This window comes from Bacillus rossius (genome assembly GCF_032445375.1).
Source record: "Bacillus rossius redtenbacheri isolate Brsri chromosome 4 unlocalized genomic scaffold, Brsri_v3 Brsri_v3_scf4_2, whole genome shotgun sequence".
In the NCBI taxonomy this organism is placed as follows: Eukaryota; Metazoa; Arthropoda; class Insecta; order Phasmatodea; family Bacillidae; genus Bacillus; species Bacillus rossius.
In genome coordinates this window covers 49,216,262-49,243,611 of record NW_026962011.1, presented here as the reverse complement: position 1 = coordinate 49,243,611, position 27,350 = coordinate 49,216,262, and the positions used below count along the sequence as shown (strand labels likewise).

At 33.0% G+C, this 27,350-nt stretch overlaps 1 protein-coding gene across 5 annotated transcripts; it reads right to left on the bottom strand.

Moving 5' to 3' along the window:
* Nucleotides 1-1,253: 1,253 nt before the first annotated feature.
* On the bottom strand, nt 1,254-27,067 carry LOC134541887 (FAM172 family protein homolog CG10038). 5 transcript variants are annotated; one of them, XM_063385610.1, is made up of 9 exons: nt 26,969-27,067; nt 23,317-23,396; nt 18,809-18,924; nt 16,149-16,339; nt 13,763-13,901; nt 10,490-10,609; nt 9,692-9,808; nt 6,610-6,694; nt 1,254-5,434 (listed from the first exon to the last, which is right to left on the bottom strand). In XM_063385610.1, exons 2-9 carry the CDS (start codon nt 23,381-23,383, stop codon nt 5,334-5,336), a joined length of 936 nt encoding a protein of 311 aa, XP_063241680.1. In that variant the 5' UTR covers nt 23,384-23,396; nt 26,969-27,067; the 3' UTR covers nt 1,254-5,333. The 5 variants fall into 5 exon arrangements, with proteins under 5 accessions (XP_063241680.1, XP_063241679.1, XP_063241681.1 ...); XM_063385609.1 differs by having other exon boundaries at nt 26,915-27,007; XM_063385611.1 differs by lacking the exon at nt 26,969-27,067 and adding an exon at nt 26,722-26,865.
* Between the last annotated feature and the right edge of the window lie 283 nt (nt 27,068-27,350).

The following is a 27,350-nucleotide window of genomic DNA, read 5'->3' as shown; positions in this document are numbered from 1 at the left end:
TTATGTATCTATTTTAAGTCAACTGGTTGGCAATTGACTTTAATCCTTACCAGCTGTATTTGCTTCCTCTGTAACAAGTAATGCACATTCTTTTCCCTGCAGACACGTAGAATTTTTACTATCTTCTATTAGTTAGTTCCACTTAGTATGAATCAATTCTAAACTTTTGCTGGCATAGAAGTTGCTGTCAACAAAATCTACCTAAATAAATGTAACTTTGCATCAAACATTTTAAATACAAATGTAGTCATAAAATTTATTTCAACTAATAAGTAGAGACGAAATTCTATGTCTTTATTTTCAGGATAATTTAATTAAAAAAAAAAAATAAAAAATCAGTGTTATTGGTTTTTTTTATGAAGTAGGTTTACTAAAAATGATAGCATATTACTGAACAAATATGACAACAGTGTCATTTTAGCCGATACATAATTCTCTTTTACAGTATTATGTTGCAATATTAAAGTGTAACTATTCAAAACAAATAAAATAAATCTGTTGATTATTTTTGCTTAAGAAACGTACTCATGTTGTAATGTAAAAATGAGCCACTAATACATAACAGTTGTAAGATTAAAAATAAATAAACTTTTACCAATAATAATAATAATAATAATAATAATAATAATAATAATAATAATAATAATAATAATAAATATGGCACAAAAATCATGCTAAATATTTTCAAATAATTTAATAATTAAAAGATTACGTATTTGTCGTTATAGTTAAATTTTGATTGAAAATACCAATAAGTTTCATAATTTTTTTTGTTACATTTCGGGATAGTGTATTAACCTGATTTTCAGTGGTATTCGGTGCACTTACATATTACCTACATGTTATTTTAGTTTTATGGCAATTCACCATATAATCTTGTCCCTATAATAAGACTCAAAATCAATCAAATTAATCCTATGAAAGATTTTTAATCAACGATCAAAATAATGTCAGTATTTTTAAGTTTATTCAGTCTATGTGTATTAAAAGTTATTTCTAAATTTTTTTATAAGGTCTAAACAAGACAATTATACTGTATAAAATTTTCAGTATTAAATAGTATTTGTATAAATAAAAAAACTCTCATTATTCAGATTTGTTTTAGTTTATATGGATGCATATAATGGCGTTGCTGGAATCTTTAACATTGCCATTGGTAATGCAACAAAATGTTATTTTGCCTTTCAATACATACTTACAGTGGGTTGAATTCATAACACTCGCAGAAACAAAACAAATTTCACTAAACAGTATTTTTTTAAACAAATAAACTTTATTCTTTAAAAAAATGATTTCACTGTACAACTCAAGACAAAAATAAAAGCAAAATACATTCCACTAAAAGCTATTAGCCCATGTATTTATTTATTTCAAACTTGGAACAATTTACCTCTGGAAACATACAAATACATATCTGTCCAAATTCACTAATTACATATGTAGTGGTGTGTGCCCACATTGCACCAAATTCAGTCCAATTGCTAGATTTCAACGTCTGTGCTACAACTGTGCAGTTAAAATTCACCTGCTGGTGATGCAGACATTAAAATTTTGCACATGTGAATTGGAAAAAAAAAAAAAAAAAAACCCCTACGTTTAGAATTTTTTATTTTAAACCTAAAAATTGATTAAAACAGTGTCTGGGTCAGGCCAGAAAAAATACATCAGAAAATAATTGCTCAATCTCATTACATACTTTGAAACATCTATTCTTTGATGTCAAAATATATTTATAAACAGTCAAAAGTTTAACAAAATAAAACTACTTTAGCAAATGGCAAAAAATTTTTTAGAAAATTATACTAAAATTTAAAATAAATCATTTCTTGTTTTAAAAAATTACAGGGTTTACTATAGTAAATGTACTAAAATTATGATTAGGTTTGCACTTAAGATTTAAACACAACACCCACTACTCTTCTTGATTTAAAACTAACTTTTAAAGAAAAAAAACAAACCCTCAATAGGCGTATATTATTTTAATTACTATAGCACTCACAAGAAGAACTCAATAGATCTTGACAGAACAATTTGTAGATAAAATGTGAAAATGTTTAAACTAAATATAATTTATGTATATTTTCAGGCTGGATAACTGAATTCAATTTGTACACTTAACTGATATCTTTAAGTGCATGTACCTTATACCCTAACATAACAAGCACCTAATATAAAAAGATCTATATCTTGTACCACAAATATGTATTACACACAGTACGTGTACTTACAATAGTTTGACCACTTGGCTGTGGATAGGCTCTTGTGGCATAAAAACAATTACCATGCAATAACAATACAAAATCCACTCCACACAATGAAAATCTTGGTTTAGACATGCTACCATAGCGAGATGCAAAAATATGGCTGAATGACTAAAGGTAGTCTTCCATATTCTACATTTCTCTTAATGAATTACATGTTTTAAACTTAGGTATCATTTCAGTAGTTAGGTTTATTTTTAGGATGCAATACAACCTTTTACAAAATTTTAACTTCAAAATTTTGTCTAACCAGGTTTCTTCATGATTTATTGCTGTGTGCGTGCGTGTACTAGTAACACATATTTTATTCAGTACAAAAAAATTTTCTTTTAAAAATGCAATAGGAAATAGATCCTAACAAACTTCTATCACCACAAAACAAAAGGAGTGATTCATATTTGTACTCAACACAAATTATATGTACATGAAACATTCACTTTGGCGTGTTTTAGCCACAACAGTTCCAAATGTTATTTTGTTCAGTCTTTACTTCTAAGCCTGTAACTCCGGATGATAACTCATTACAAAAATAACTTTATCAAAATTACATTATTGCAATTCTCAACTCCTAACATAATTCTTTTTGCTGTGTTTTGTTATTGCTTTGCAACATAAACTACATTAAAATTTCTACATTATAAAAAACAACACACGCAATAAAAAGTGCCTACAACCACTAAATATCCATATTATCACAACTATTATCACACTAATTAATTTTAATGGCTTGTGTATGTACTACATTATGAATAAACACCTTTTAAAATTTACTTGACAAATTTTAAGATATGTAAACATTAGTTCCTCAAAAACTGTATGCATTCAATGAATAACAATATTCTTGCTCATTAGACATTAATAAATGGAATGCCACTTTAAATATCCAAACTAACGAAAATAAAAATTGCTACATATTCATATTAGTTACACTAATTTTTTACATACTTCACAAAACAGATTACTTTGAATATGGCCCAGAATAAATGCAAGTGAACATTAAAGAATAGCATACTAGCACTTCAAAAACTTAAATCCTATACACAACACAATAGCTTTGAACTAAGTACAAAACAGTACGTACATTATAGTCATTGTACACAATCATTAAATAATGATAGTATAAAGTTATATCAACAACATACCTACATTTCTCCAGAACTTCTCTTTCCAAACTAGAAGATCATTTTTAATTATGACTTCTGCCACTTCTTTTACAAAGTAATTTTTTATGTGTATACATATGTATATATTATTTATACATTTATACATCACATCACTAAAGTGATCAGTCATAAAAAAAATATTAACTATAAAAATCAACCAACAACTAAATGTATATTTTGTAAAGATATGAGCTACAGGCACTATAGCATCCCAGTTTTGCAATGTAATTACCTAGATGCTTGCACAAAGATCATGATTACAGGCTAAAACTATGTGAGTCTGGACTGCCATAAGTTTAATTTTTGCTTGGGTTGAAATAATATCAACCATGGGCAAAATTAGACACATGCAAAAATTAGACAGATCAATAAGCAGCCATTTAGAAAACAAATTATCATTTAGGGCTTGAATTTCGACAAAACTGAACACACACAACTGTGGAGCAAGACAGGCACTTAGATTACACCTAATAATATTTCTGCTGATGAGGAATATAGGATAAAAATAGTAAGTTAAGTACAGTATGTCAGGTAAATCCATCAAATACTGTATGTACATAGCACTGCCCACTAAAAAGTATGCTTTGGTCATTACAAAATATCTTGATATGTATGTACTTGCTGATAATGAAAAGTAATTAATGGTATGTTTGTACTGAACTTATTTCAAATGTAAAGCATCTAGTAGGGATTAAAAATGTATACATAACTAAGAGCAAGAATTACTTTAAAGTGAATTACATACTTCGTAACAAGATTCCATTGTAAACTTTGTAAACAACATCAAGGTATGGATAAAATTGTTTAAAATGTGATAGAAGCTAAACTTTGTCAGAGCTGAAAGTGCAATGGATACCAAACTAGCAGCCTGAGAATGAACACCGCAACAATTTTGTACGAAGTTAATAACTACAAAGTCGATTTGGACACCAATACATAGTCAAAATATTTCAAGAACTCATTGGTTAGCAAAATAGACTTGAAGTACATGTACAATGGACTACAGTTTCGTGACACACTCATGATGAATATGAACCAGTTATAAACAAGAAGTGGTTACCCAATTATATGAAACTTGCCAAAGCATGTGACCTTGTTACCAACCAATGAGCACTATAAAAAGGCTTGATTCGGTATTGACTGTTGAGACCAGTTTGGAGTGAAATAATATAATTGTGGCTCTACCAATCCACTACATAAGATTTCACCATTCTTCACATTCAACTACGTAAAAACAAACCAAATCCTTTCAAACTAATTGCAATAATATACATGTTTTTTTTCTTTCATACTAGGATTGCCTCGGCTTTGCTTGCCTGTGGCTACACGATATGTTAAAACTTTTATGATCAGTTCTAATGCTGTCACTCCACTGAATATCAAACCTGCTCATCAAAAACAATTTATTACAATTTTGAAAATATCTTGTTCAAGTACTTTGTTACAACAATCAGACAAAGTAAGTACCAGTTAATTAATTTTTTCATTAACTGAAACATATATAATAACCACTGAGTCAATAGTTTCACTTAAATATACAATTATTCAATGGAAAAAAAAAAAATGGAAAAATGATGAGAAGTAACACGTACCAAACTTAATATAGGTCAAAAATAATATTTAAAAAATCCACAATAAAAATATCACAGTCTCTGAAATGTGTACACATTTTCCATTCAAATTCATGGTACATACAGTTCAGTAGCTTTGGCTATCCAATAAAAATTGACTACGTCTATAATACTTCTATTTCTGTAGAACAAGGCAACAAAATATTCTTGTACATCATTCTGTTCCAGCAAACTTGTGATTATAAAAAAAAAATAATTTGGTATGGCAATATGAAAAGAGCTATATTTAAGAATCAAAATGCAAAGCAAAAGAGAAAGTTGAAAGTGTGCGTGATGTTTCACAGCTCTTGCTTCTCTCTGCTGTGTTGGTACCTGTCCTCAAAGAATCTGAAGAGAGAATGGAAGCTGGACCAAGTAGTCATTTCATGTTTCTCGTGGCCTGCAAGGAAAACCACACCACCACACACACACATTAGGATTCCAGTAGCATTGAGTAAACACATTTTTACTACATCAGATACCTACAAATGTAAAAATCAATATGAAATTAAAAAAAGTCTACATGAGCTTCAAAATATTTCATGCTAATTGTTGCGATCCTTAACGAAAACCTGTACAACCCATGTCCATACATTGTGTGGATGATTTTGCCTTGGACTATTTGATGAACAGAATACAATATGTAATGATATTTCAGAATTTGACACAGTACATCCATACCTGAAAATTTAAAATCATGACACTTAATAAAAACTTATTTACTAATGTCATGAAGTAATCACCTGGAAAGTATTAATTCTGTACCTACTCAATGTAACAAGACACAATCATGCCCGGCTTAGATGATGATTGTTCCTTGCACAAACAAAAATGCTTTAAAAATTAAAAATATCACGATTCACGATAACTGTTGCAAGTAGTGGGATGCTAAGTTCTCCCGATGCTTATTATTATTCGGAAGATAATTATTCATCAACATAAAATAAAGAGTTTAAAATACAATTTTGCAATTTATTCACACCGAGGCAATACAACCAATGAGCCGCCGAAACCTCTGGCCCAGGCCTCATACAACTGATGAAACTCAGCACATTACCAAGCTTACAGAAAAAAATTCACTTATATTTATTCTTTTAACAAATATTCATAAAATCTGGGTAGGGCAGGGCCCTACAATGTTACAATGTAGTTTTTGATTTGCGTGCAGCAACCAAATTGCTATATACATAAAAGAAAGTTAGCTCACCATGCAAACTGACAGATATAAATTTAAATGTCACGAAAAATTATATCACTTACAAAATCAAGTTGAATAAAACACCAAGTAAAAACATAGTATTAAATAATTAGCTGATAGGTTGAAAGGAGGCTTATACATAGTATTACAGTGCGGTGTCAGTAATTCTGTGTAAACAGTAAATGCTTAAAGCCCAACTTAATAGCTGCTAAACCTCAATCTCAGGTGTGTTGTAGAAAGAGCACTCACAGATGAGTAGTACTACTTGAGCACACTGCTTGACTAAAGATTAACTAAGCAATGAGGGAGGAAAATGCAGGTACGGAACTAAGGAAAAATGAAAGATGAATTTTTTTTTGATAGGTTATGAGTCGTACCTGCAGACAGCCGTGTTATTTCATTGTGAGGAGTTTTCACAGCCGTGTCCAACGGCAAGTCACTAGCGACCCAGTTAATGGACACCTGAAATAAACGAAACATTTCCATTAAATCAATTTTTTTTTTCCAAGAAAGTTTTCTACACATGCTGTGGCTGTGTATTCTTTTATGCCCTATGTAATTTCCTCTTCCACCCATTCCCACATGGCTGTGGGATTACAATATGTTTACAGTATGTTTATTTCCTGTCCCAATGTACAGGTAAACCTAATCACCTCATGCACAAAATAGCACAGTATTTTTTTAAAAATATGTTGAGAATACATTCTAGAAAATTTATAAAAATTTCAAGTTAATGTCCCACACAGCTGAACATATCTGAAAATATAAAGCACACTCAGTTTTAAAATAAACCAACTAGAAATTTACAGTTAATTTACTTATTATTTATTGCTACCACTCCAAAAACAATCTCATACGTTATTATTAAAAAAAAAATACAATTTGCATTGAAATTAATGGATATACATACAGTAGTTCAGTAATATTCAGTATTGATTCATAGTTTCAATTATTCATTGAACTATAAAAAATAAAGACAGAAAGATTTAAAAAAAAAAATAGTTTTGGTCTATGTATCACTTTTTAACACCAAAAATACAAATATAATTTTTTTATATATAGTATGTTGAATGTGCGGACACGACCCCACGCCAGAACGGAGACACTCGAGAGAGAGAGAGAGAGAGAGAGAGAGCAGGTGCGACGGTGCTCGAGACGAGCCAATCAACACCGGAGGAGTGACCACACGCTGGGCCGCAGCTGCCACACTCGAACTGGAGAGGGCTGGCCGCACAATGCTCCCCTTCCCCCCCACCCCCCCCCCCCTTCCACCCGGGGATCACTCGCTGTACCACCTCCTTCAGATCACCACAAGCCACCACCTGCAGCTCTCAACGCAAGTGAACGAAAAATAGACAACTGCACCGAATGAGCTGCTCGCATTCATACTTTCTCGGATGGATTCAAAGCGTTTGTCAACCTTGGACCCAATGTCGCGCTAATGCACTGCCTTGTTTTTTAGTTTGCTCAGCGTTTATTTTACAATTTTTCTTTGAAGAAGAGATCTGAATCACGGATGCAAGGTTATGTGCAACAGACTTTTTTTCAAACAGTAACCTTCGTGTGCATTTTTTTTCCACAAAGCAACTTATTGCAACTTGCAGTGTATTCGTTAACTTTTACTTTGGTATTTCCGTAAAATCTGTATCAGTGGTATGCAATCTGGCCAAATCACCAGTTCGGCAGGGCTGAGGTATTTAAGGTGCCAGTACTGTGTCTTGTGACAGTGTGCACTTGTTAGAAAATTCCCGGTTATGACACATTTTCCTGCTTGCGAGAGACTTGGCATTTTGTCCAGTGCAACTTCTCCTTCAGTTGTTCCCTGAAGGCAAACAGGGAGAGAGCTCACTTCACGAAGCCGGGTGCACGACAGAGGCACCCCCCCCCCTCCCGTGCAGAACAGCTGGGAGCGGCGAGGGTGAGAATGAAAGCACGGCACTTGTTGACAGCAGGAGGCGGCCGAGAGCGGAGGGCGAGCTGGCTAATAAACGCTGCCGCCCACTGAGACACTAAGAGCTTATCAAATGCCCAGCACAGTGGATAAAGGGCTTAACTCTTCACGTTAAAAATTATAATAAATAAAGTGATTACGTACGACCTTATAGCGCCAATAAAAAATTATTATTCTTTTTTTTTGAGCCACAGCAAGTTATATAGTTTCTGACATATTCACCTTTTCTTTCATTCAAGGTGTAATTGTTTCCTCAACTTGCTAGTTCTGACATCTTCACCATTTATTTTATTCAAGGTCTAATCGTTTCCTCAACTTAAGTGTTGCAGATTGCAATGTATTATAAACCTTACTTTAATTTCAATAAAATTGGTTTGTCATTATTTCGCAAAGCTACAAAAGTACTATAATTCAAATTACCGACATTTAAGGAAACATATTTTTACAATATTGGATAAAGCTACATGAGTAAAATTTTGGAAGCAATCTACCTTAACTCCTAACGATAGGCTATGAACATGACACATTTTCAAATTAGGTGACAATATTTACTGGTAACTACACAGTACGTGAATGAAATAGGTAAAAGCATATTTTAGCAACATTAATATAGCTTTTTTTTTAAAGACACCAGTGACTACATAATTGTGTATATCTAAGCTTACGCGACAATAAAATAGTAAGTAATTAATCAAGAAATTATCTTTCCTTATACAGTACTTCAATGCACAGCAACAGTGTGTTTCTTTTTCTTGACTAAAATTTTAAGGCAGTGAATGAATGAAGAAGAAGAAATAATCACAGTAAAAAAAGAACAAGTTACTTTCTCATTGTGCCACACCACCCAAGTCTGGTCTTGGTAATCATATAAAGAGGACTGGATTTTTTTTAAATAACTTTCTTAGTTAAAGTTCTTTGCTTGCTATTCTCATTCCGCCATTTTTCCCAGTCATGCAGGCCCCATTTACTACAATGGAAAATAGTACTATGAAATAAAATCATGATTATTATGAAGTATTCAACAAAAGCTTGATTTACATTTAATTTCTTATTACCAAGTAGCAAAGCTACAATTACAATATTGCTAACAATGACAATAATGTTACTCATGTTTGTACAATAGACTAGTATATCAAATAACCATAAACAATAAATTAAATTTGGTTTTCCAACATAAAGATTGTCAAATACATGTTTGAATGTCACAACCTGCCTCTTTTTTTTTCTCTTTTAATATTTTCTGATTGGTTGCACAAAAACTTTCTTTTAACAGTTGTTTTTAGTTACTAGTTGTTATTTTCCCGGGAATGCTACGTAATGTGATTACAGCACAGCTTATTTAATGCACTCAGAACATTATGAATTTAAGATGCAACAAATTGTTTTTCATGTCAAGCAAAAACATCCAAGATCCACAATCAAAAAGCAGTTATGGTATTTTAGAAGGCCCAGTGATCTTGTACTAATTATAGGCACAGACAGTAAAATACAAACATTAAATTCCTTACCTTCTGTAAAAAGTCTGATACCTTCTTACTGACTTTTTGACCTGTAATGCTATGTACAGAATCAGTAAAAGCTATTGCAAAGACCCTTTCTTTGAACTCTGAAAAATACTTTTCCACCTGCAAAAAAATAAAATCATGTAAAAATGTAAAATTAAATTATTGTATATAACCAAAAAAAAAAAATACACACATTACCATTCATGAAACTATTCAACCCTAAAAAATGTGGGATATATATAATGTAATTCATATTTAAATATAATTTCAAAAAAACACAATTGACCAAAAAAAATACTGAGCGGAAATCGGTCATCCAGGTTTTATATATATATATATATATATATATATATATATATATATATATATATATATATATATATATATATATCGCAAACGGCTCGAACGATTTCCATGAAATTTAGTATGCAGGGGGTTTCGGGGGTGATAAATCGATCTAGCTAGGATTCATTTTCAGAAAATGTAGTTTTATCCATGTTTTCAATAATAATCTTTATCGATAATCAACTCTATATATATATATACATATATATACATATATACATATACATATATACATATATATATATACATACATACATACATATATATATATACATACATACATATACATATATATATATATATATATATATATATATATATATATAGATACACAGAGCATCTGTAAAATAGTATGTGAGTTTCCTTATGTTAAATAAAAAAATTTGCCACCGTAGGCCGAGATTTAACTGATTTAACTGCAAGTACAACTGTAAATGAATAATTCTACTAACTCACCATCTCAACGATGAGCAGTCCACCATAGCTGTGTGCCAGGATCGCTACGTGCTTACACTTGCAATCTCTCACGTAGTTCTTCCACACAAAATCAAAATGCTCTTTGGGAGAACTGCTTCCCTACATGACAGACATACAACAAATTCAATACAAAATAATAAAAATAAACACACTATAAAGTGCATAAATAAAAATTAATTGTTAAAATTTTATACACGACAGACACAGATAGGAATGGGCCAACCAAATCCTCAAATACCAACAAATCTTCAGTATTCAAAATATGTATTTGATATTTAAGGAAAAAAATTTGAAGAAAATCTTTTGAGGAAGGTAAATTCAGAAAACAATTATGTACACACGCGCACCTGTGCAGCTGACAAGGACTACATTATTTCTCACTCCAGACTAGGGTGTATACAAGGCGGTCAGGGGAGATGGGGGTATAATCCTCCCCCCCCCCTTAAAAATACTACCAAAATAAAAAAACGGAAAGAATTTGAAAGAAACAGCGAGAAAAGTGGTTATATTTTCCCCGCCCCCAGAATGAAATTCTGCACAAGCTCCTGTCTCCAGAAGCTATCAAAGAAATGGTTGCATCTTATACAAGCTACGATGGTCTTGGAATGTTTGTTTTTCACTTCAGGGAACATTTTTTAACACAGAAAGAATATATAAATAATGTAAATACATAAATTTATATTTTAAAGAATAAAAATTTTATGCATTGAATATCTCTTCAAAACTTAATTTTTCTATGTTTTTGATCATACATTACCTATTTTATTCCTGACTCATGAGATATGGATTTGGATTCAATTTACTATTTAAGAAAAACTAATTCAAGATCAATTTTGAAAAAAAAAAAAAAAGTGGTTTTGACCCACTACCAATCGCCAAGATTAAAAAACTTCAAAACTCTGAATAGAAATAACACAATTTCTACTGGATTACTTTAATATGAATTACAGCAATAGAAACCATTGAATAAACTTTTGCATATTTCCAAATATACATACATATTTCGTTTATGTTATTACAAATTATGTAATACAAACTTTCAAATCATTCTACATTTGCCAGTCCTTCTGCAGGAAAATGTACGTATGTGTATTATTAGAGCAAAAACACCAAAAGTAAACTATAAAGTTAAAATATAGACACCACACATTTTTTTTTGGAAAGTCCTCCAATGAGAAACAAGTGATTATTCCATGCAAGCATCTGAAAATGTGGTAACACTCGTAATGGCACAAACACGCGCAGGAGACCCACATGTATCCTAGGATCAGTGGCAAGGCGTGAGGTTTACATGAGGGGAAGCAACAACTCCGTTCACCCCAAAACATGGGGAGGGGAGGGGGGGGGGGGTCCGGGGGCCCTCCTCCGGGAAAATATGGATTTCAAGGTACAATTGGGTGCTATTTAAGTAGTTTTCTTAACTGAACATTGACTATTCCACAGATAGAAAAATTGACTTTTTTTTTAAATTATAAATTATTTTTGAAAAATAATGTTTGACTTACATTATTCTGATAATAAAATACCTACTCTACATTATTTATATACTAAGTGGGAGTGTAGTATCATCGATAACTGGTACAAAATTTATAAACAGACAACACATGGCAAAGTAAGTAGGTACTTAAAATAAAAAGAAGAACCTCATAAAAATTTAAGTACTAGAATAGTAAAAATTATATCTTGGTATTTTTCGTACCAACACAAAATAAATTATCTTCATACGTGATCAGAAACTCTGTTGACTGGTACGTGTACCAAGAAACTGGCACGTCAATCATTCCATTCCTGAAACGCCACCTCGCCACCTGCTGTGCCGAACTGTAGCGGACATAACCGAATCAGTCGGCGGAAGAATTCCACCGTCTGCTTCGGCCATGTTCGCTTCAGTTCGGCAAGAAAGCGTTACCTTCGTAGCTTCTACCACATATTTTTATAGCCAATCCCCTCCTCGAACCTTTGTACCATGCCACCCCCCTTCCGAAAGGAAACTACTGCGGCAGCCTTTCTGCTGAAAGCGGTCCTACCAGCGCTTCTAAACCTAGCAACGCTTCTAAAACAGCATGTTTTGTGTGTCATCGAGTTCTTTTCTCATAGCGCACAGCGCACAGTATTGGGTCCCAAGAAGATAGTGTAAAAAATACATACACCTAACTGCACGAGCCAAAGTAAAATACAATTCTGAATAAAATATTTATTTAAAAAATACGTCTGGAAACTGCCTGGGCAAGCACTGCTTGCCTTGCTTGCCCTGACGAGACGCAACTGCCTAGGATGATTGTAAATCAAAGCACCCCACCCAGGTGAGAGGCAAACAAACGAACGCACTGATCAGTGACGACTCCCAAACATGGATTGTGTTGACTGATTGAACCAATTAGGGAACAAGGACTCAACGTGGACATTGAGGTCATTAGAGAAGGCGAGGGGTGATGAGCTAAAGGAGCAACGACAGAATGGATGTGCGTAGAAACAGGAGTACCTCGAGAAGACCCCCCCCCCCCTACCAGCTCATGGCAACATCTGCCACGTTTCCCACTTGCCAAAATTCCAGGTTTGCCCCACTGGAAAATGGAACGCGAATGGATTTCCCCAGCAGGAGGCAAGTTATCCGCCTCCTCACCCACCGTAGCACCTTGGGCTGCAGGAGTCAGATACCCGGAATCTTAGCTAAAGGAGGCTGCTTGACTCGACACACGAGCTCTAAAAGCTAGGCACAGAACTGATGTGCAGTCTTTCCGTTGGTAAATCGCCTATATGGGACTTGGGCGGTGACCCTATAATTCTATGCTGGAATATTTAAGATTAAGGCTCTCAGCAGCTCTCTATACCACCTACACTACTGTGTTTACAATTTTTCATACCAAAAAAGCCTGTGAAAACACCCCTTTTAGCCTTTACACTGTCCAAAAAAAATACATGTTTAAGACGGTACTAAGAAACGAAATTTGTATAGGCAAGTGAAATTGTTATTAAATGCTATTCATACTCAAGACACCTTCAATAAATCTTGAACATTCTGTAAATGGTGCGTTAACACCTGGAGATCTACACGCAGTTTGACCACCTGGTCAGGTGGCCACATTAAGACGCCCGGCAATTTGGCAACCAAAATACCACTTTTTAATAATGCCGTCCATACCAGAAACTATGCCTGCCTCATGTTTCTGGACTAGTGAACGGGAGGAGCCACAAGTGACCAAAACCAGCCAATAAAACCTCTTGTGGGAGGTTACCAGACTCATCACTCACCTTGATGACGATTCGCTTGCCATTCAGGAACCTGTCATTGTCATTGGTGTTTGTGACGAGAACAGCGTAGCCCAGCTCCTGTGCTTTCTTTATGAAAGGCACCATGCTACCCGCTTGCAGACTGTCATTTATTATAATACTGAGGGGGAGGGAAAGGAAGAAAATTCATTAGTCCCTCATACAAACTAAAGAAAATCTACAAACCAACACATTAACTACCCACACACAGCACATTTTTTTCTTACTTTTCACCTTTTAATAAAAAGGATTATCTGTTCCTGAATACAGGACTTGTCACATATTGTAAATACATAATTATTAACTGTACAGAAATCTTGACTCACTACAATAAGTTAGCAGCAGTAAATAACATTTTCAAATAAAAAACTTGATTGTAGGTCTTACTCTCATTCCCTTAACATATTCCAATTAAATAAAATTGTATCTATGCAACTGAAAATTACTGTAAACTTAACTGCAAAGTCTTTCATATAGGTGTTTTAATCAATTTATGTTTTCCAATTGATAAAAGCTGCCTAAATCTGAGTGTGTGTTTTTCACAGAATGTGTGTAAAAACTGAGCTAGGGTTTCCTACATACATTTATAATTTTCAAAAGTTTATATATTTACTGTTTGATTAAGGGGAAAAGATAGGAACTAAAGGAGCCATATTGGTTTCAAAATATTTTTTCCCATAGCAATTTTTTAACATTTAATTTCAAAAATATTTGCATTCAATTTGACACAGCAGTCACACATTAATAGATTTTTAGACACCACCACAAAAATTCTTTTGACAGTATTATTACACTTATCGTCATCCCCAAAAATGAATTCAATACAAAAAAAAACACCAATGACTTCACAGCAAAAACTATTAGTAGCAGCCAGTCTATAATAACTTCAGGAATCCCAGTAAATTATTCACCATGCTTTAACGAAGCCACATTTAGAAAACTAAACAACAGAAAATTGTTATGGTTGAAACCAAGACAGCTACTCTACATACACCTCTTATGCTGAAAATATTATTATTATTTAAACAACATGCTTGCAAGATAATTTCTCAATTTTCATGCAAAACAAAGATTTAGTATAAGAAGCGAACTAGAATTACAGATGTGAAGTATTTTCAATTTTCGAATGTATTGATTATTGGTAGGGGCAAGATAATGTGGTGAGTTGTGATAAAACCGAAATAACATCAAAAAACATGTCAAAAAACTGCATAACACTGAAATTCAAGTTAATACACCATATTCCATACAGCACCAAAATGCAATTTATATCATGGAATTAAAAAGCATTTTACTGAAGGAAAAAAAAAAAACATAATTCAAATCACAAACAAAACAATTTTCTTTTACTGTTGAAATTTGAGGTTAGTTATTTCCAGAGAAAAAATTGTACCAAAGTGAATGGATCAGAAAAAAAAAAACAATTTAATTATTTTATTGTGCAACTCTTATTTCACTTTTAAACCACAAATGCTAATTTATTTTTATTTTTCTGAATGCATCTATTTTAGACCAATTTATTACAAATTATTTTATTGTGAAAAATGCAGAATATAAAATGTTACCGCTTTTTTTTTTTGGCATAGTTGAGTATCACAAGAGTTTATATTGCTTTTATAAAAAATAAAAGCAATAACACAGAAATATTCTTTTTTAAAAATACAATTACACAATAGTAATCTGCACTTGAATGGACCGTTTGTTGGGAGGGGGGAATCCTTAAATTTAAATAGTTAGTCCTTAAACAGAATGATGGACATATTTTATCATCAAGACGACCTGCCACATCTAAATTCTTGTGTTACATTTTATACTCATATTCATTAAATAAGTGTGAGCTATATCATCTCCAAAAAATTATTATTTCAACAATGACTGAAGAACCCTCTGAACTCAACTGAATATAAAAACCTATCGCACATATATCCTCCCCATCGAGAATTCCTAGTGTAGGTAACCTTAAAACTTATAGACGTATTATAAAAGTAAAGAGTTCAGTTCTCTTTTAGGTCTGGATCAATTGTCAACCTGATGGCAAAAAAAAAAAAAAAGTGGTTGTCTGTAAAGTCGGTTTACGGACGATAATATTACGTGATAATGCCATAAGAAAAAACGTTGACGGAAAATTGCATACTTTTTAACGGTGGTTGGCCGGTTCATGCACGGTCGGCTAGGCGGAACGTGACGACGAGTCACGCCTTTTTGTGCGTGCAGCCGGCGTTCGTCGATTTATTAAGGCGTTATGACGTCAAAAAAAAATACGCCATCGCCGCGATATTCGCAACTGAAATACAGGACTGTCCCGGTAAGAATGGTTCGATTGAAAGCTGCGCGACGCACCGCGCCGGGGAAACGGGGGAGCGCCTACCTCCTGGCCCACTGCCCCGCACGGACCACGCCGCTGCCGTGCACCAAGACAAGCAGCTTCTCCGTGTTGACGAACACGTCCTTGGTCACGAACACGAAGGAGCGGTGCTCGAACCTGTAGTCGGAGGGGACCGGCAGCTTGTGCATGTGTAACTGCTCCTCCAGCAGCTGGTACACGTGGTCCGTGATGGCCTGCAAGCCCACACACAACAACACAACCCCGTGCGGGATGAATCACTCAGAACCTCCACAAAGCCCGGTCAACACCCAGTACCTCACCTCAGCTAGAATAGTTAAATGTAATCGAGACAATTGAGAATAAAGAGAAGCAGTTTATTTGTTAAGATTACAAAAATTAAGCACAAAAAAAACTTAAGAAAGAAGAACGTTTGAAGAGAAAATGTTAGGTTGTAAAGTACTTCACAATCAAACATTATATATATAAAGTTAGAACTAACTAATAACATTCAAAACAATACAAAAAAAAAAAAGAATTGTGAAAGTTATTTCACAAAACAGTACAGACAGACGTATTTAGTTTTATTTTAGTTCATTGCATCCAGTCTTACAAATCATCATGCACAAACAACAAAGTTATTTCAAATATTCTGATGAGATAGTACATAATTTAATTTTGAACCCCTGTACCGTGGTGCTTCCGTGGGTTTACAGCCAGATTTCAGTACAAAAACAAAATTTTATAAAAAAAAAACTAGTTCAATTCAAAAATCAAAACAAGTAAAAAAAAAATTCATTCATTGTCATTATAAAGTTCTAAAAATTAAAAAAAAATTTCAAGAAAAAAAATAAAACTTATGTGTAAACCACTGGGGTAAAAATATATTTAGTGTGCAGCCAATTCCAGCAACTTATGGTTTAGGATGTTCGTGATCCCACAAAAGGTCGGGAAACAATACCATCAACATTGGGGCATTCCTCTTTTTTTGGGCTTAACGACTCGACGACAGAAAGGTCATGAGAGACGGATACACTTAAGGGGTCTGCGTGGCGAGGCGTGTTATTTATTTATGTTGGCGGCAGTGTTCGCTGTTGCTTCTAGCACGTTATCGCTTCAAAGCGCAAGACTCATCGTGCACACGGCAAATCCGGGGTTTTGAGAGGTAAAAATCGTATTATATACCTCAGTATTCTTTACATAGGTAATGCTTTTCACAAACTGACACCACTCGGATATCTTGATCAGTTTTCAAATTGTGTGGTTTCTTCTGACGCTCAGCACACCACACACCACAGTTCGAGGAAACTGGGGAAGGAATCGACCACGGCACAACATAAGAAACCATCCCAACGTCGCCTGGAATGGTTTTGGGGAAACCGTGAAAACCAGGATTCGACCTCAGGCCCTCCGTACAGCGAATCCATTGTTTTGCCACTGCAGCGCCTCGCTCCATGCTGGGGTCATTAGAGACAGAGAGGGGTGATAAGACGAGAATTGAGCACTGATGTAATGGATGGGCTGGAGGAACCCCAGAAAGTAGTCATCATCATCATCATCAACTGCTTTCACCCTTCATTCCACCTCCTTCACTCTGCTCCATTTGACATTGGTTGACTTTGGCTTGCTTTCTGTTTTTTTGTGTATTCATCTGTTTTCCGTTCTTGAGGTTTGTCTATAAAATATAGTGTACACAAGCAATGGTGTACTTACAAAAAAAATTTATACCTACATTGACCATGTTTTCTCACTGAAAAAAAAAAAAAACAGGTTGGATCACGCCGAGATATAACTTGGATAGCCTTAGTAGTGAGTGTTCCCACATACTATACCACCGTGACTCTTAATTGAGTTGAGAGGTCTACACTGTCACAGTTTTGAACAAACCTACGAGGTTGCAGTGGACTAACTTAACCTACGGGTTACGTGGATGAGAAAGGAACTGAAATATGCCATATTGGTTTCGACACTTTTTTATGCCATAACAATTTTTTTCTTCATTTAAGGCAGAGACTACGTACTAAGAGATTTTGAAAAACCATACTGTAGTGTCTATTGACAGCAATAATACAGTTGTAGTCATTTCCAGAAATGAATTAAATGCTAAAAATTCCCCTGTATTCACAGGGGAAACTATTATTTGTTACTATTAACTATCAGAAAACTGCAATTGCCTAAAACCAGTTGAAACCAAGATGGCATTTTTCAGTTTCTATCTCTTCCCTTCAAATTTACACTGATGTTCAACATGTACTGTGCTTTTATTTGAAAACCAAATGTACATTTATAAAGTTACTTATTTATATAAAACAATAATTAAAATAAAAAACCCTTGCTGAAACTTATGCCCATCAAAGCCACGTTAACGTTATTCATACAATTTTTTTTAAACTCATTTTTAAGCACAGCCATGTTAACTTTTTTTTTGACATAACAGATGACAAGCTAAAATACTTATATATTTTCTTAAATACTTCACTCTGTTCTAAAAAATTCCCATATTCAGCAATTCATCCACCCTTTCTCAACAGCTTTTAACATAGTCAATATATATGCACTATAACATAGATAACCAATAATTTTCTCCAATAATGTAGTGCATGTTAAATTTTCCCATTCCTAGGAACTTTGCTTTCAGATGACCCACCAACTTCAGACACCTAAAATTTTCCATCCCTTTAACAAGAAGCACTATAATGTCTCACCTCCCCCACCATCTCGTAGTGTTCTTGGTTGTAGTTTTCATCTTCGCTGATCATAAAGTTAAATGGCTCAGTCCCTGCTTTTTTAGTTTCCGGGTCCAACTTCATCAACTTGCCTTCTGCAATAAACAAAGGATACACATAATAATTGTGTGCCGATTTTATAAGTTTTCATCAGGATTTTTTTCACTTGGCAAACATATTGCACTTTGACTTTGCAGCTGTCCGAAAACAGCTAAGCTACAATTTCTATGATTACATTCAAGGTCATCGAACACATTAGCAAGTTTATCAGTATGTGTCTACAGCTTCTCAATCTTTTACTGGGCATCAAAGACTTGTTCTATCTGATACAGTAAGCATAAGACCCCTTTCCCATCCATTAAACATAATTTTCTTGATGAAATTTTGCACACTTTACATTCAAAACAAGGAAAAAAAATCCTTAAATGAAGACTATTCACTCTCCATAAAGCCCGGTCAACATCCAGTAACTCACCTCAGCTAGAATAAAAAAAGTTAAATGTTATTGAGACAATTGAGAATAATGAGAAGCAGTTTATTTGTTAAGATTACAAGAAAAGCACAAAAAATTTAAGAAAGAAGAATGTTTGAAGAGAAAATGTTAGGTAGTAAAGTACTTCACAATCAAACATTATAATATAAAGTTAGAACTAACTAATATCATTCAAAACAAAAAAAAAGATGGTGGAAGTTATTTCACAAAACAGTACAGACAGACATATTCAGTTTTATTTTAGTTCATTGCATCCAGTCTTACAAACCATTATACACAAATAACAAAAGTTATTTCAAATATTCTGATGAGATAGTAATTGAATTCCAGTTGAGCATGCTTTACTTCCACCAAAATCCTTGCCTTTTGAAACCCAATGAAAAACACATACTGGCCTTGACACAGAGTTGCAACACAGACCACCCAAGTCAGACTCTCAAATCTCCTACATGTGAAGTACTTATGTAGTACTACACATCTACACAACTTGTGTAGTACTACACAAGCCCTATAGATCTATGTACCAAGTTATTAGGAACAGACTGGAATACGAAAAGAGTGGACAGAGCAATTAATGTCCCAGTTACACAACACATCAACTGTTATAAAAATGAAATACTTTTACCATTGTAATGATGCTGCTACATGTGCAATGCATTCGGCTTTTGCAAAACCTTTTCTTTGTTTTTTTATGCCACTAAAAAGACTTCCATACACATAAAATTATGTTATTTTGATTTTTGGCAGCATCATACATGAAAAAATAAACTAAAATATGATAAACCATTTCATAAATGTAAGGTTTTATTTAGAAATTAATTACTTAAAATCTTTATTAGTGGAAAATTAAGGTGAAATAATTGTGAATGTTTTATCAAAATCCACAAACTTAGATCAATACTCTTTAGATATACATAAGTACACTATTTTAAAAAAAAAATTTAAATTTTTTAACTCACATAGTGTTATTATATACATACTTACCATAACAAATATTGAATCTTTTTTAAAAGGCAATAAAATTTTATGAATTGTTTTTAAACTTTAACCAAAAAAACATTTCTGTGCTATTATTGAAAATTAAAAAAAAAAAAAAATTAGCTGTTCTTTGAGAATGTCATCAATCCCTTTCTTGAAACACTCATTAGTTACAAAATATTTTAAAGCATAAGCCTACCTAGTAAAGTAGTACTACAAATGCAGCCTCATAAAATGCTAATGTTAGGTAATACACATTTGGGAATCATAATTCCTTTTATCTGTGTTCTGTTAAGTGGAATGGTATGTGAATGGGCCTTGATGAAAGAATAAAACAAACAAAAATTAGATTATTAAAAAAATAATCATTTAACAAAAACTTCCAGTCAATCTGACAAATTTTCAATTTTTGCTAAGTGTCTGAAATTTGATTGTGATGCACTATAACTAAGATTGGTCTACATTAATTGTTCAAAATAACTGGAATTACATAAAATTGTGGTGTTGTGATTTCTAATAATCATGTAACACATGACCAACATTTCAGAACTTATTTTTAAGTGTATAACAAATACTTGAGCCAAGTGACAAAAGCAAAAACAGGAAATATTCAAGCTGCAGCAAAGTCAGATAGAACAAAATACAATCGCTACCACAGTTTCGTTATCTCTTCCTGTTTGAAACAAGGTTTTTACCCACCGGTTCAGCCTTTTTTAACTTGCTGATACACAGTGCCATAGTCTGTTTTAAGCTGTAACTAGAAATATGAATGGTAATAATTTACTAGCCAGGATAACCAATAAATGATTCTATGTATCTATAACATGATTTTTTAATTAATTATGACACTGCATATTTTTTACATTTAATCACATATATCGGCACCACCTTTCTTAAGATTTCTATTTGGCAGCTAAGCAAAGATACCGTAAGTTTGACTAAAGCTAATAAAAAATATTTAAAAAACCAAAATTGACAAAATGTTACTATGCCTATACAAGTCAGTTTTTGTGTGTATGTCAGTTTATATTTATATTTATTCATAATTAATAAATTTGTAAATTATGTTACATGTACCTCAATGATCATATAACATGTTTTAAATAAATTCTGGCAGACACAGCCAACAAAATATGTAAGTCCAACATATGAAAAGTATTGCATCAGGTGATAAGTTATCGCTGATTGTATGTTATATTGTACCCAAAATATAAAATGAAAACTGTAATATTTTGGAAAAATTAAACAAGTTATGGTTTTATTTTCGCTTTAAAGCTAGCATACATTTTTCTTTGTGAGTTACATTACCACCTGAAAAATGGTAATAATTAGGCTAGAACAAAAGTATGCAAGTACATTGTAAATATGTAAAATATCTATTACTCAGTCTGGAATATATTGAGATGTTTGAGTCTACAGATCTGTAAGAAACATCACCACACACAATCACTACAGAACAAATGCACAACCATAGACTATTAACTAATATCTGGTGATGGGTCGAACCCATTTTTCTCAAATACAAATCCAGAATTAGATTCTTACATACAAAAGTATATATACATGTATAGAATGCAAAAAATTTGTATTGTGTTAAAAATGGTCCCTGAAATGCTAAAAAAACATTTCCAAAGAACTGTAGCTGATACCAGAAACAAACATTTCTTTGATAGCTTATGTAAGGATAAATAATGTAGTTCTTGTCATCTACAACAGCTGCTAGTGTGTGAATTTATGAATTTACCTTCTTCAAATATTTTTTTTCTTCAATTTTTTTTCCCTCAAATAGGTTATTAAAAAATAATGTATCTGGCACTTGGGGATTTGAGGATTTGATTGGTCCATTCATACTAATATTTATTTTTTTATTTTTGTTCTGTGGATCCCACATGTGGAGTCAAGCACCGGGATATAGAATATGTCAAGTTGTACACTGTCAAATATACCTATATATGTCAAATATACATGCACATGCATTGCTATTAACATAAATTTAAAAAATATATATACAAACATGTTAATTTCTTTAAAATACAGAACATGTTCACAAAAAATTCACTGTACAGTAGATACATGATTATGGTATAGTTAATTTTTGGTAACTATTTTTTATAAAGAAAAAATTATCACTTTATACAATAAATGTAGCAGTTACTAAAATGTCAGATCAACAAAACAAAGGTTCTATTTTCTATCAAATTAAATAATTCCTTCGGATAATAGGAAGGTTGTTCTATAAAAATTTCTTTTGCTGTTTTTTAGGTAGATATCAAAGAAATACTAGGTACCTATTGTAGCCGTTACCATTGTGCGACTTTAGGAAAATTTTTATATACTTTGTAGTTTCATGATCCGTAGACCCCAACAATTAGTTACACAAATAAAAGTTGAATAAAAAGTAAAAAAGTATGGTCCAGTGGTGGGTTATGAAAATATAGCTTTGTAATTTTATCAGCGAGCTTAAGAAAAGCGTTAAAAAATTGTAGAGAATATTAGGTTATCAATGTTGCAACCCCAGGATTAAAATGTATTTTTAAAGTTACAATTATTCCTTTTTCTGACCAGGCTATTAAAGTTCATAAAATGAATTCCAGGATAGTTTTGATATCATGAAGATTTATTTGCCACACTTAGACGCTTAGTACGTCCTAACGTTCACGAAAGCGACTATATTCAGGTTAGTGCTGCCACACACCGTCTAGACGACTTCGGCTCGTGGGTAAAGCAGAAACACACACGTGTGTTAGAAGGTGCATGCACACTTAATTGCATTTCCATTGCTTAGTGAAATTTCACCTTCAATGCACCTAAAGTTTAATTTCAAATAAACCTCCCTACTCGATGCATCAATAAACAAAGAAAGCAAACAAACAACGGGTCGTCAGCATACTGTAGCGAAGCCTTTAACACCATCTTTTCTGCTCCTCTTTGTTACATGTATGATTCAGACTGCTTCTCTGAAGTTTTCAACGTATTGAATGAGATATGGATAAAATAAACTGCATCAGTGACTCACCATCATTAAATGCGTAACCCAAGTCTTCAAGAGTTTTGGAAGGATCGTGCTTGGTATTTCTTATCATTGTGGCAAAAAGACTGAAACAGATTCCAGAAATTATAAAAAAAAATTATAAACATTATTATTAGGCCTGTGCAAAGCTTCGACTAAGTGAATCAATTGAAGCTCTTTATAATATCTGATTCGACTTCGCCAGGAAATTTGCTATTCGTTTGATCTGAAGCTTTGGTTGTTATGCAAAGCTTTGCATCTGATGTGAATCTTTGTGTTTGTTGCAAAGCTTTTATAACATTGGAAGTCAATAACATTCACTTATGAAATTAATTAGTTTTTTTTTTGTTGCATACATTTAGCATTAATTAATTTTGCTCAATTTTAAGATTACGCCATGCTATTTCATAAATTTTTAATAAATAATGTTATACTTTTGGCCCAATTGGTGAGTTACTTAATCAGTTCAAACATTGCAAACATTAAACCATAATATCTTTACTTCAATCCTACATTTAATAACAAAAAATGTAATGAAGCAATTTGATTTGACTTCGGAGATGTTTCAAACATTGATTTGATGCTTCGTATCAAAACACCAGTATTCGCACAAGCCTAAGTATGATAGTAGCAAATAAAAGTTAACCCGGCCAATGCCAGATAATGGAGTGGCAATACGGGGTCCATATTCTAGGCGAGCAGTAAATAAGGGAAGGTGCGACAGAGGACAGCAAGAAGGGCATATGTGGAGACAGAAGTGGTGCACCTGTAAGACAGGGTGTAGGATGGCTGGTGAGGCTCATCACGAGTGTAAGGGATGAAGAATGGAGAAAGCTGGGAAAATGGCTGTAGGTAAACAACCTTTCCAAAAAAAAAAATAAAAAAAAATTGGTTGTCTGTAAAGTCGGTGTACGGACGATAGTTTAACATGACGTCATAACAAGACATTGATGAAATGATTGCATACTTTATGAATAAAATTTAATCATTTTTATTTTAATAATAAAAGAATAAATACTTGAAATTATACTAGTGATCAGATTTTTAAAATGCAAGAATAATTAACCTTTATTGCCGAAATTGTTGTTGTAATAAGCAATGAAAACCACATTAACTTTTCACATCACTTTATAAACAGTTGAGTGGAAGAGAGATAGATGCGGCGCAAGCGTACAATGAGCATAACGGGACACAGCATAACGGAACAATGTGTGTAACGGGACACTTTTTCGTGCGTGCAGCCTGCATTCATTGATTTATTAGACACTGTCACGTCAAAAGAAAAAACTAAACATACTTCCAAAAACTTTTTCCCCCTTCAATTTCTGACATGTTTTAAAATCATTCTCTAAGAAGGCATTGTGATACTATAACAAGTTTACCAGTACTTTACTACTTTAATTAGTGCTAAGTTCGGATCATTAAAATACCATACCATCATGAGAATGGTTGGTTTACGATAGCTAAATTTTAATATACTTTAAGGGGCTATGTATACCGTGTGCAGCGCTTCAGAAAAAAAAACCACACAATCTAAAAAATGCTCAAGATATCCGAGTGGTGTCTGTTCACAAAAAGCAATTTAGAATGCGGTGAGGGCGGATGGGTGGTCCTGTTTCCATATTTCCTTTTTAAACTGTACTTTTAGGAAAGTGAAAAGGGCTAAGATGCATGGTTATGAAATTATTTTTACATATGAAACAACACATAAAGAATCTTGAAAGCACCCCTGAGGGTAAATATTTAGTTCGGCAATATTTGTTAAAAAAAATTTTTAAATTCCTAAAATACTTTTATTTTCTGCTTTTTAACTTCCTCTTTTCATAAAACCCGGCGGAGATAAGAAATTATAAATACTTTATGAGATATCGCCGTTCTTATTTCGCAATACAAGACCTGTGCAATCATTTGACTGCCGCCATTTTTTATTTTGCTGTGTGGTCGTGAATGCCTAATTAATTAAAATGGTCGATTAGGTCAGGTCAGCTACATTATAAATAATTTCAAACTAAGCGGACATTAAAAATAATATGAATTAATTTTAATGGTTGTTTATTTTTAAAGTATTTATAATGTAACTGACCTGACCAAACAAACCGGGATAAAGGATGAACAGTACGAACTCACGTAATTTTTTTTTAGTTAATACTTGCGCAACAATATCCTAATAACAAATAAAACATTAAAAATTTAAAAGAAAAAAAATTCATACTCCTAAACAAGAAACAATGGTAATCGCCGCATGAATGCACAGGTATTGTGATGAAAATTAAAAAATTTGATATATCCTAAAGTGTTTGGAATTACTTATCTCCGCCAGGTTTAATGAAAATAGGAAGTTAGAGCATAGAATAAAAGTATTTTCGAATTAAAAATTTTTTTTAACACATATCGCCCAACTACATATATACCCCACTGGGCCATGCATTACACCTTATCCTAATTTTTCAGCCATCTAATGTTATGACTACCACTCAAATATCATATCTGCCCTGTGCACAACGATGAGACTGCATGCCAGTTCAGAGCCTTGTGCTTAGACAAAATACCATGCTAGAAACACCAGAGTGTGTCGCACTTAACCTGCCTAACTAACACAGATACACCCCTGACTAACCAGGCCCCTTAAAATAGTGTTGGCGGTTAGTTGGGTTAGGTTAGCAAAACTAAAAATAGTATAAATAGTAAGAATAGTATATTATGTTAATTAGTTACATTTTAAATATACAATTCAAATGATTTTCCAGTATTATTAATGTAACTAACCTATAATAACCCATCATTCATACTATTATAAAGCATTTTTAATGTAGCTAACCTGAACCAGCCCAATGTTCACATTATTTTTAAGTATTATAAATATAAAAACCTAACCCAAGCAACTGTTCTCAAGATATCACCATTCACACATTTTACAGTATGTTATATGTAGTTAACCTTACATAAATGAATAGTATAATGTTTTCACCGTATTTTTAATACAACTAACGTAACCTAACCAAACTTTTACACAATATAATGCTATTTTTTTTATGTACCTAACGTAACCTTACCGCTAGTTTAAATGGTTAACTACTGCTAAACAACTTGCAGAATCACAATAGCCTATTAGTGAACGACTCGAAAATGTCAGGATGAGGAACATTTCCTTCAGAATTTAAATTTTGTTTTGTTTGCAAAAACCTCACTCTTCTGTTAGAGCTTTCTTTTTCCAGTAACATATTATTTCTTCAGAATTACTATCGATTAAATGGAATCAACAGTAAATAAGACATTTAGGGTTGACAATTCAGAGTTGTTGAGAAAATAATCGACCATGACCTATGGCAAATAACCATACAAAGATTTACAAAAATTATTTCTTTAAACCATAGAAAACTGAAATCAGGATGGCCAGATTGGGATTCGAACCTGGAGCATCTGAAATGCAAGTACAGTGGTAATACTTCAGATGTTTTGTTGAAAGTTTTTAATCTAGTAGACTATTTATAGGTTATGGTACACAAAATGTACTAAGAACACCCCGCTAAGCAAACAATACAAATTAAGCGTAATGAACATACGAGCCAACAATAATAATACAATACAATCAAATTTATTACACAATTAATATCCAATTATGAAACTTCTCAACAAACTTCCTTATTACACAACACACCATGAATGGTAAACCGTGGTCAATAAATAGGATTTGGACAGCAACAGCAACACCAACAGCTACACAAAAACTTGGTAGCCATGATACTTTCAACTTTACAAAAACATTAACTAAACATAAAAAGGAAAAGAAAATTCGTATTTACAATTCTTTTAAAACTAGTTACATAGGTAAAATAAGACAGAATTTTTTTTATTTAAAATTATATAAATGTAATGAAAATATAGAAAAACAATTGTTTGTCTGTAAAGTCGGTTTACGGGCGATAGTTTTAACGTGCCAACGTCATAACAAAACATTGATGAAATGATTCATCCAGAAGAAAAAGAAATATCATATTCGGCCTAAAATTAAAAAAATTAAGCGAGTGCATAGCAAGCCA